The 11358-nt window shown below is 42.1% G+C and overlaps 1 protein-coding gene across 6 annotated transcripts; it reads right to left on the minus strand.

Annotated features, from left to right (window-relative positions):
* Nucleotides 1–972: 972 nt before the first annotated feature.
* On the minus strand, nt 973–11358 carry LOC127149052 (uncharacterized). 6 transcript variants are annotated; one of them, XM_051083784.1, is made up of 5 exons: nt 10888–11358; nt 10681–10767; nt 10013–10119; nt 8446–8566; nt 5709–6453 (listed from the first exon to the last, which is right to left on the minus strand). In XM_051083784.1, exons 1-5 carry the CDS (start codon nt 10939–10941, stop codon nt 6448–6450), a joined length of 375 nt encoding a protein of 124 aa, XP_050939741.1. In that variant the 5' UTR covers nt 10942–11358; the 3' UTR covers nt 5709–6447. The 6 variants fall into 6 exon arrangements, 2 of the variants coding, with proteins under 2 accessions (XP_050939741.1, XP_050939740.1); XM_051083783.1 differs by lacking the exon at nt 5709–6453 and adding an exon at nt 7366–7428; XR_007820277.1 differs by lacking the exons at nt 5709–6453; nt 8446–8566; nt 10013–10119; nt 10681–10767; nt 10888–11358 and adding exons at nt 973–1860; nt 4187–4630; nt 5183–5309.

Genomic DNA, 11358 nt, shown 5'->3' on the forward strand with positions numbered 1-11358 from the left:
AGGAAGGTCTGTTTTTCGTTAGGCCAAAAGTGAAGAGTTCCCCACACAAGCTCTGATACTGAGGGAGTTCAACGCATTCTAATTGACCTAACCGGCTGGACTTTATGTGCTAGGTAGGTATGGTTTTGGTTAGGCCAAATATGAAGAGTTCCCCACACAAGCTCTGATACTGAGGGAGCTCAACGCATTCTACTTGACCTAACCGGCTGGACTCTAAGGGCTAGGCAGGTCTGGTTTTGGTTAGGCGAAAAATGAAGAGTTCCCCACACAAGCTCTGATACTGAGGGAGCACAACGCATTCTACTTCACCTAACCGGTTGGGTTTTAAAGGCTAGGAAGGTCTGGTTTTGGTTAGGCCAAAAGTGAAGAGTTCCCCACACAAGCTCTGATACTGAGGGAGCTCAACGCATTCTAATTGACCTAACCGGCTCGACTTTATGGGCTAGGTAGGTCTTGTTTCGGTTAGGCCAAAATTGAAGAGTTTCCCACAAAAGCTCTGATACTGAGGGAGCTCAACGCATTCTACGTGACCTAACCGGCTGGATTCTAAGGGCTAGGCAAGTCTGGTTTTGGTTAAGCGGCAAGTGAAGAGTTCCCCACACAAGCTCTGATACTGAGAGAGCTCAACGCATTCTACGTCACCTAACCGGTTGAGTTTTAAAGGCTAGGAAGGTCTGGTTTTGGTTAGGCCAAAAGTGAAGAGTTCCCCACACAAGCTCTGATACTGAGGGAGCTCAACGCATTCTAATTGACCTAACCGGCTCGACTTTATGGGCTAGGTAGGTTTGGTTTTGGTTAGGCGAAAAGTGAAGAGTTCCCCACACAAGCTCTGATATTGAGGGAGCTCAACGCATTCTACTTCACCTAACCGGCTGGACTCTAAGGACTAGGCAAGTCTGGTTTTGGTTAAGCGAAAAGTGAAGAGTTCCCCACACAAGCTCTGATACTGAGGGAGCTCAACGCATTCTTCACCTAACCGGTTGGGTTTTAAAGGCTAGGAAGGTCTGGTTTTGGTTAGGCCAAAAGTGAAGAGTTCCCCACACAAGCTCTGATACTGAGGGAGCTCAACGCATTCTAATTGACCTAACTGGCTGGACTTTATGTGCTAGGTGGGTCTGGTTTTGGTTAGGCCAAAAGTGAAGAGTTCCCCACACAAGCTCTGATACTGAGGGAGCTCAACGCATTCTACTTGACCTAACCGGCTGGACTCTAAGGGCTAGGCAGGTCTTGTTTTGGTTAGGCGAAAAGTGAAGAGTTCCCCACACAAGCTCTGATACTGAGGGAACTCAACGCATTCTACTTCACCTAACCAGTTGGGTTTTGAAGGCTAGGAAGGTCTGGTTTTGGTTAGGCCAAAAGTGAAGAGTTCCCCACACAAGCTCTGATACTGAGGGAGCTCAACGCATTCTACTTGACCTAACCGGCTGGATTCTAAGGGCTAGGCAAGTCTGGTTTTGGTTAGGCGAAAAGTGAAGAGTTCCCCACACAAGCTCTGATACTGAGGGAGCTCAACGCATTCTACTTCACCTAACCGGTTGGGTTTTAAAGGCTAGGAAGGTCTGGTTTTGGTTAGGCCAAAAGTGAAGAGTTCCCCACACAAGCTCTGATACTGAGGGAGCTCAACGCATTCTAATTGACCTAACCGGCTCGACTTTATGGGCTAGGTAGGTCTGGTTTTGGTTAGGCCAAAAGTGAAGAGTTCCCCACACAAGCTCTGATACTGAGGGAGCTCAACGCATTCTACTTGACCTAACCGGCTGGACTCTAAGGGCTAGGCAGGTCTTGTTTTGGTTAGGCGAAAAGTGAAGAGTTCCCCACACAAGCTCTGATACTGAGGGAACTCAACGCATTCTACTTCACCTAACCAGTTGGGTTTTGAAGGCTAGGAAGGTCTGGTTTTGGTTAGGCCAAAAGTGAAGAGTTCCCCACACAAGCTCTGATACTGAGGGAGCTCAACGCATTCTAATTGACCTAACCGTCTCGACTTTATGGGCTAGGTAGGTCTGGTTTTGGTTAGGCCAAGAGTGAAGAGTTCCCCACACAAGCTCTGATACTGAGGGAGCTCAACGCATTCTACTTGACCTAACCGGCTGGATTCTAAGGGCTAGGCAGGTCTTGTTTTGGTAGGCGAAAAGTGAAGAGTTCCCCACACAAGCTCTGATACTGAGGGAACTCAACGCATTCTACTTCACCTAACCCGTTGGGTTTTAAAGGCTAGGAAGGTCTGGTTTTGGTTAGGCCAAAAGTGAAGAGTTCCCCACACAAGCTCTGATACTGAGGGAGCTCAACGCATTCTACTTGACCTAACCGGCTGGATTCTAAGGGCTAGGCAAGTCTGGTTTTGGTTAGGCGAAAAGTGAAGAGTTCCCCACACAAGCTCTGATACTGAGGGAGCTCAACGCATTCTACTTCACCTAACCGGTTGGGTTTTAAAGGCTAGGAAGGTCTGGTTTTGGTTAGGCCAAAAGTGAAGAGTTCCCCACACAAGCTCTGATACTGAGGGAGCTCAACGCATTCTAATTGACCTAACCGGCTCGACTTTATGGGCTAGGTAGGTCTGGTTTTGGTTAGGCCAAAAGTGAAGAGTTCCCCACACAAGCTCTGATACTGAGGGAGCTCAACGCATTCTACTTGACCTAACCGGCTGGACTCTAAGGGCTAGGCAGGTCTTGTTTTGGTTAGGCGAAAAGTGAAGAGTTCCCCACACAAGCTCTGATACTGAGGGAACTCAACGCATTCTACTTCACCTAACCAGTTGGGTTTTGAAGGCTAGGAAGGTCTGGTTTTGGTTAGGCCAAAAGTGAAGAGTTCCCCACACAAGCTCTGATACTGAGGGAGCTCAACGCATTCTAATTGACCTAACCGTCTCGACTTTATGGGCTAGGTAGGTCTGGTTTTGGTTAGGCCAAGAGTGAAGAGTTCCCCACACAAGCTCTGATACTGAGGGAGCTCAACGCATTCTACTTGACCTAACCGGCTGGACTCTAAGGGCTAGGCAGGTCTTGTTTTGGTTAGGCGAAAAGTGAAGAGTTCCCCACACAAGCTCTGATACTGAGGGAACTCAACGCATTCTACTTCACCTAACCCGTTGGGTTTTAAAGGCTAGGAAGGTCTGGTTTTGGTTAGGCCAAAAGTGAAGAGTTCCCCACACAAGCTCTGATACTGAGGGAGCTCAACGCATTCTACTTGACCTAACCGGCTGGATTCTAAGGGCTGGGCAAGTCTGGTTTTGGTTAGGCGAAAATTGAAGAGTTCCCCACACAAGCTCTGATACTGAGGGAGCTCAACGCATTCTACTTCACCTAACCGGTTGGGTTTTAAAGGCTAGGAAGGTCTGGTTTTGGTTAGGCCAAAAGTGAAGAGTTCCCCACACAAGCTCTGATACTGAGGGAGCTCAACGCATTCTAATTGACCTAACCGGCTCGACTTTATGGGCTAGGTAGGTCTGGTTTTGGTTAGGCCAAAAGTGAAGAGTTCCCCACACAAGCTCTGATACTGAGGGAGCTTAACGCATTCTACTTGACCTAACCGGCTGGACTCTGAGGGCTAGGCAAGTCTGGTTTTGGTTAAGCGAAAAGTGAAGAGTTCCCACACAAGCTCTGATACTGAGGGAGCTCAACGCATTCTTCACCTAACCGATTGGATTTTAAAGGCTAGGAAGGTCGGGTTGTGGTTAGGCCAAAAGTGAAGAGTTCCCCACACAAGCTCTGATACTGAGGGAGCTCAACGCATTCTAATTGACCTAACCGGCTGGACTTTATGTGCTAGGTAGGTCTGGTTTTGGTTAGGCCAAAAGTGAAGAGTTCCCCACACAAGCTCTGATACTGAGGGAGCTCAACGCATTCTACTTGACCTAACCGGCAGGACTCTAAGGGCTAGGCAGGTCTTGTTTTTGTTAGGCGAAAAGTGAAAAGTTCCCCACACAAGCTCTGATACTGAGGGAACTCAACGCATTCTACTTCACCTAACCGGTTGGGTTTTGAAGGCTAGGAAGGTCTGGTTTTGGTTAGGCCAAAAGTGAAGAGTTCCCCACACAAGCTCTGATACTGAGGGAGCTCAACGCATTCTACTTGACCTAACCGGCTTGATTCTAAGGGCTAGGCAAGTATGGTTTTGGTTAGGCGAAAAGTGAAGAGTTCCCCACACAAGCTCTGATACTGAGGGAGCTCAATGCATTCTACTTCACCTAACCGGTTGGGTTTTGAAGGCTAGGAAGGTCTGGTTTTGGTTAGGCCAAAAGTGAAGAGTTCCCCACACAAGCTCTGATACTGAGGGAGCTCAACGCATTCTACTTGACCTAACCGGCTGGATTCTAAGGGCTAGGCAAGTCTGGTTTTGGTTAGGCGAAAAGTGAAGAGTTCCCCACACAAGCTCTGATACTGAGGGAGCTCAACGCATTCTACTTCACCTAACCGGTTGGGTTTTGAAGGCTAGGAAGGTCTGGTTTTGGTTAGGCCAAAAGTGAAGAGTTCCCCACACAAGCTCTGATACTGAGGGAGCTCAACGCATTCTACTTGACCTAACCGGCTGGATTCTAAGGGCTAGGCAAGTATGGTTTTGGTTAGGCGAAAAGTGAAGAGTTCCCCACACAAGCTCTGATACTGAGGGAGCTCAATGCATTCTACTTCACCTAACCGGTTGGGTTTTGATGGCTAGGAAGGTCTGGTTTTGGTTAGGCCAAAAGTGAAGAGTTCCCCACACAAGCTCTGATACTGAGGGAGCTCAACGCATTCTACTTGACCTAACCGGTTGGATTCTAAGGGCTAGGCAAGTTTGGTTTTGGTTAGGCGAAAAGTGAAGAGTTCCCCACACAAGCTCTGATACTGAGGGAGCTCAATGCATTCTACTTCACCTAACCGGTTGGGTTTTAAAGGCTAGGAAGGTCTGGTTTTGGTTAGGCCAAAAGTGAAGAGTTCCCCACACAAGCTCTGATACTGAGGGAGCTCAACGCATTCTAATTGACCTAACCGGCTCGACTTTATGGGCTACGTAGGTCTGGTTTTGGTTAGGCCAAAAGTGAAGAGTTCCCCACACAAGCTCTGATACTGAGGGAGCTCAACGCATTCTACTTGACCTAACCGGCTGGACTCTAAGGGCTAGGCAAGTCTGGTTTTGGTTAAGCGAAAAGTGAAGAGTTCCCCACACAAGCTCTGATACTGAGGGAGCTCAACGCATTCTTCACCTAACCGGTTGGGTTTTGAAGGCTAGGAAGGTCTGGTTTTGGTTAGGCCAAAAGTGAAGAGTTCCCCACACAAGCTCTGATTCTGAGGGAGCTCAACGCATTCTACTTGACCTAACCGGCTGGACTCTAAGGGCTAGGCAAGTCTGGTTTTGGTTAAGCGAAAAGTGAAGAGTTCCCCACACAAGCTCTGATACTGAGGGAGCTCAACGCATTCTTCACCTAACCGGTTGGGTTTTGAAGGCTAGGAAGGTCTGGTTTTGGTTAGGCCAAAAGTGAAGAGTTCCCCACACAAGCTCTGATACTGAGGGAGCTCAACGCATTCTACTTGACCTAACCGGCTGGACTCTAAGGGCTAGGCAAGTCTGGTTTTGGTTAAGCGAAAAGTGAAGAGTTCCCCACACAAGCTCTGATACTGAGGGAGCTCAACGCATTCTTCACCTAACCGGTTGGGTTTTGAAGGCTAGGAAGGTCTGGTTTTGGTTAGGCGAAAAGTGAAGAGTTCCCCACACAAGCTCTGATACTGAGGGAACTCAACGCATTCTACTTCACCTAACCGGTTGGGTTTTGAAGGCTAGGAAGGTCTGGTTTTGGTTAGGCCAAAAGTGAAGAGTTCCCCACACAAGCTCTGATACTGAGGGAGCTCAACGCATTCTACTTGACCTAACCGGCTGGACTTTAAGGGCTATGTAGGTCTGGTTGTGGTTAGGCGAAAAGTGAAGAGTTCCCCACACAAGCTCTGATACTGAGGGAGCCTAACGTATTCTACTTGACCTAACCGAGTCGACTCCAAGGGCTAGGCAGATCTTGTTTTGGTTAGGCCATGTTTTCAACACATATTATTAAGTATGTACAGTATTTAAAATATTTAGAAAATGGATAGCATGTCTTCTACACATTTCTAAGCTATCAAAGAATGCATTTTCAACATATTTAAAATATTCAAATGACAAACACAATCACAAACCCGAGCTCCATGCTCAAGGGTTAGGCAGACATGCTTGTCTAAGCTAGAAAGCAAATTAGACATGGTATTTATTTTAAGAATAAAGAAATTGAAAAAGTTTAAAATTTGGACATTTTTGGCAAAATGAAAATTTCCCAAAGGACATAGAACATGCAAAGCTACAACCCTACCCCCCACTTAAAACTTTAATTTGTCTTCAAAGCATTTTAAGCAAGATTGTAAGGATAAAAAAAAGAGATAGGGAACAGAAAACTTCCCCTTGCTTGCAAAGGTTCCAAATTCGATTATACTTCATTTTCCTTTATTCCTACAAAAAGAAAACAACAATTTCTATAAAATTTTATTAAAGAAGTTAAACTAAAAATTTATGGGTATCTAGGATGTTAAAATCAACGAGAAAAATAAGTTCTGTTTTAATAAGAACATCCTCAACTATGCCTATGGGGCTAACATATAGGACCTATCCACTAATTGGATACTTACATTGATCTTTTGCAAATTATTTAACCCTAGTTCTTTTCCCACATACCCCACAAATCATCAATTGATGGGTATCTAAATCCATTTCCTCTTAAGCTTGGAATGAGAACTAAAACCACCACCTACACACGAGTATTTTTCACATGCATCAGAATAATACCATCACCCTAAATAAATAAAAGGCTACGATCTTGAGGTCTACATATAATCTATCAATTCCAATTCCTTGAAAGTTAAATTCTTCCATCTATTACAGCGAGGAAAAGGGATACTAAACATCCAAGTACAACGAAACATCCATCATACGTTCCACAATTTAATTATAGATCAAATATCATCCCAGATTCGTTAATTTGTATGCACTTCAAAATTATAGACTACTTGCTTAGTTGCTTTCACATGGGAGACTTCAGCAGCTGGTTTTTAAATGTTTGCATGTGGAAAAACTTCATAGCAGCTATGAAATATCTATTCAAGATACTTTCATTGGCCACTCTCTAATCTACTTTTTCTGTGATTTTATTATGTCAAAAGAATGGAATGATCTAGAGTTTCACTAGCGGTGCATTAAGGATCCCATCCGAAACGAGATACATAAAAGTGGACAGACAGAAAAGACAAGCATACCAGTCCAGAAGCTAGTGGCATTCCATATTCCAGAGCAGTAAGAAAATCATCATCAAGTGTCACTTCATAAGAACCATCCTCGTCTTTTTGGCAATTGAAGTCCAAAGAGTCTGTTTCAGAAACAGCTGAGCCATGCTTTTCATTGTGTTGCCTGATCTGGTTTTCTAATCATCCTCTGTGCCAATTTTGTTTGTTTTAAAAGAAAAGGATCATTACAACCATTCCAATTATCATGGAACCGAAACACTAAAACGTTCCAATAGAAACTATTATTTCTTGACATGGCACATAAACCAATAATGCACAAGTATACCAAGCAAGAAGAATAGAATGCTCATGTAGAGCTTGGACGCACATTGTTATGGAGTTAAGCACATAACACATAACAAAAACGATTCCTTTGGTAACCTTTTGACTGAAAGGGTCTATACAAGATGGAACAAAGTGTAGGAAAGTTATCTTCCAAAAGGTGATAGATTATCCAGTTTAATTTTAGTTCAATACCAATGTACTTTCTCTCTTTCAAATGCCATGAAATTGGCTAAAAAGTTTCATCATGTGTGCACCCTTCTAACATTAATGATTGATATAATCAACTCTTACTTGATAAATACGATCGATCAATTCGGAAAATGCATTGGCCAGCTCACGACCACAAATGAAAAGTTCAAATCTTTCTGTGAACCCTGCATGGCTAATAATGCACAAGAAATGAAAATTTTTAACCCCTCCCAGGTAAGAAGAAAGAAATGATAGAAAAGACATTCAAACAACTGTTGGTTGGTGTAAAGATTTGAGATCTCCATCATGGTCATCCTCCAATAATTTCCCAAAGAGGAGAATAATTGAATATTTTAGGATGGAAAACAAAATTGATAATGACCCAGAGCTTATTTCCTTGGAGTTCTTGTAGATTACTAAAGGGATTAGACAATACGACTTTGTGTTTTAACATCAAGAGTGGATATCTTGTTGTAGCACAAACTTAACTTAGAACAGTATGCTCCGTAAATTATGCTTTTATGTTTCTGCTTGAATAATTAGTTGTTTTTGTGTGTGCACTCTCACATATATATTCTAAATGATGATTATCTTTCTTGTCCTACAAATGAATCCTTGGTTACGAATGGAATGGACAAATTTGACAATAAGATTGATAGAATCTAAGCCAGCAAAGGATGAAGTTTCATACCTGGGGGAGTGGAAGAATTGAAAGAACGTCAATTGTGAAGTAAGATAAAAAGAATCTCCAAGCTCTTGTGCAAACACCATCACCGGCTTCATCAGGTTTTGCATTATAAAATGTGGAATATCTAAAATGAAAATGACAGACTATGAGAATTATGTAGAGGAAGTCTATGATTGAGCTAACAATTACAACTACTATTCTCATCTTGTTGTCAAATCCAACACATCTTTTGCCTTAATCAACCAACAAGGTGTAACAGAACAAAGGATCCAACAAGGTAGCAATCACACACAACATGACAAGTATTTCATTCCACAAATGAAGAAATATCGGGTTTCTATCACCCAAACATTTAAGATATCCCAAACCTTTACTCCTAACTTCTCGATCAAATCTTATGTTTCCAAAACTCGTAAGCCTATCAAAACTAGTAGTAAAGCTTGTTGAAATTGATCGAAATGTTCTCAGTGAGCATGTTTCTCCAATATACGAAGGTTTACTCCTGGACAGGGGACAAAGCAAGTGGAACAGATGAACCAACAGATACTTCTACTATTTGATTTTGAAGAAAAGAACAGGAGATGGGGGACATCAGAAGAATTTCAACCGCACACAGAAAACAGATAAAAAATAGTATAGTTGACAACCCAACAACCATTTAACTGCAATATTTCCTAAATGATTAGCTGGTAATTCTTTAATCTTAGAAGAGAACTAGAAATCGCCCTGGTCTATATACAATACATAGAGAAATGACAATGATGTGAGTGATTGTTACTAAAGGAAAAAAATAGTTTACTGATGATGAATTGAAGTAGCCTTTCCTTTGTAATTGAATGATTTAAAGAGTGATCTAATGAATGTTATAAAAAGTAAATGAGGGGAGAAACTCAACCATGGAGAGAAAATGGATGGTGAATGAAGTACCAAAAAACAAACTAGCAAATGCAGTCATAGTTAAAATAAAACCATTTTCAAAAGTAGTCATAACTCAACCAAATGGCACTTATTTTCTACAAACCCAACTTCTTTTCACTTTTGAAATATTCAATTTGTGTTAGTTCCTACACACAAAAAGATCTCAAACTCCTGAAATGGATAGAATTACAGGGCTACAGGTTATAGTATTTTTGTGAATCTAAAGCAATTATGAAGCATAACCAAGTAGCAAACACAAACACTTGATGAAACTACTAACAGTCACAAAAACTTTGGAAGTTAGAAGTGTAGAGAAAGAAAGTGAGAGAAGTCAATTCTGGCAAAGTGAGAGAAGTCAGTTTTGGCTTAAAAAATCCCTTTTGACTCCTTCCCAACTTCCTAGATGCAGTTGAACCCCTTCAAAATGACCATAACTGACTCAACTTACAGTAAAAAATCAAATTGAGTGAACATATGGCAAGTGGGTTCAATTCCTTTTACCACAGAAAACTATAATACAAGTTCTTTCACTACCTAAAACCTAAATTCCACAACCACAGTTATGCAAGAAGAAGAACAAGAACAAAAATGCCTCTTAAACTCCAACAAGAAGTACAGAAGAACTTGAATTCCAAAAGGGAACTTTACTTACCTCCGTACTTCCATGGCTGAATTGAGTGAGCTAGAAATTAGAAAACACAAAGAATGAAGCTGATTTTGAGGTGCATCCGGAAGGCAATTTAAAGCTTTTGGCAGTAGCTATGTAACAAGTTTCCAAAGTGAGCCACCATAATCGACTAAAAATGGAAACCAAAATGAATGAGCAATCAAAGAAATATTAAGTATATCTGAAGAAACAAACATATTATTCTGATAAACCCTGCATAATTATTCTGAGATTATAAAGATGGTGTTTAAAATTGTATTCAATTCATTTTAAAAGGTTAACCATGAAAAGGAAGAACAGTGGAGACCATGAACTACTAAAGGCATGCAATTTTTCACAATATCATGATGAGAGACTTCATGCTTTAAGTAGTCTTTGACACAAATCAAGACTATAAAGTGTCAAACATTTTCTAATCTTTATTAAAGTTGATCTTTTTTCATGCTTTAGTAACAGAACTAATTTCACTTAACAAGGTCCAATGCATACTGAAGTCAGTTCCACCAATCTACAAAATTACAATATTAAAAATATAAAGGATGGCATACAAATTATATATAGACATTTTGGACAACTGCAACTTTTTTTTAGTACACGGTTGCAGGGATAGGGGTGCACTCAGGTGCGCATATTAGCACGAGGAAGATAAAAACCTTCATTAGAAGCCGAGTAACGGCTGCCATTGTGGATACACACTCCTCTGTTAAATTTTCTACACCAGATTTTACATCTTCTCTAATCTGTGAGATGATTCAACATAAGACCAAATTAATTTTTCATATTACAGAAAAATATCATTACACCACACAAATTAAGAAAAAAATATACCAAAACCCCCATAATCACACTACGTAAACTACCTTAGCAACAGAATCAGACAACCCAGGGATGGAATTATCCGGAACGGTCTCCATACTGAGCTTCCGCTTAAGTGGGTTAGAAGATGGAGCAGGCTCTTCAACTTAGTCGGCGAGGGTTTGGAATCGGGAACCATGGAGTTGGGAATTTGGGATCTGACGGTGAAGCATTTTCTTTGGAAGACGACATAGGTTTCCTAGGGGTCTTCCGCCCTTGATTCCGGCGCCGTTAGCGCAAGGAATAGAAAATGGGCAGTGGATCGGCGAGATGGGTATTTAGCAAGATAGGGTTTCTTGGGTGGATGCTTCATTTTAGAGAATAGAAATTGAGAGAAAGGAAGAGTGAAGATTCTGAGGAAGACGAAGGAGACAAGAGATCGAGAGAGAAGGGGAGGCGGAGAGAGGGGTAAGAGGGGGGAGATAGTTGCCGTTGAGAAGAAAGATGAAGAAATTAGAAATGAGGGAGAAGCGGAG

The sequence above is a fragment of the Cucumis melo genome, chromosome 4 (assembly GCF_025177605.1).
Source record: "Cucumis melo cultivar AY chromosome 4, USDA_Cmelo_AY_1.0, whole genome shotgun sequence".
Classification (NCBI taxonomy): domain Eukaryota; kingdom Viridiplantae; phylum Streptophyta; class Magnoliopsida; order Cucurbitales; family Cucurbitaceae; genus Cucumis; species Cucumis melo.

What these genes read in the sequence shown, in the direction of transcription:
- LOC127149052 (XM_051083783.1), bottom strand. Translation starts at nt 10,941, where the DNA reads ATGGAGACCGTTCCGGATAATTCCATCCCTGGGTTGTCTGATTCTGTT. An exon ending in TGTCTGATTCTGTTGCTAAG is followed by an intron (nt 10,768 to 10,887) that starts GTAGTTTACGTA and finishes ATCATCTCACAG; the next exon opens with ATTAGAGAAGATGTAAAATC. An exon ending in TTACTCGGCTTCTAATGAAG is followed by an intron (nt 10,120 to 10,680) that starts GTTTTTATCTTC and finishes CTTGTTACATAG; the next exon opens with CTACTGCCAAAAGCTTTAAA.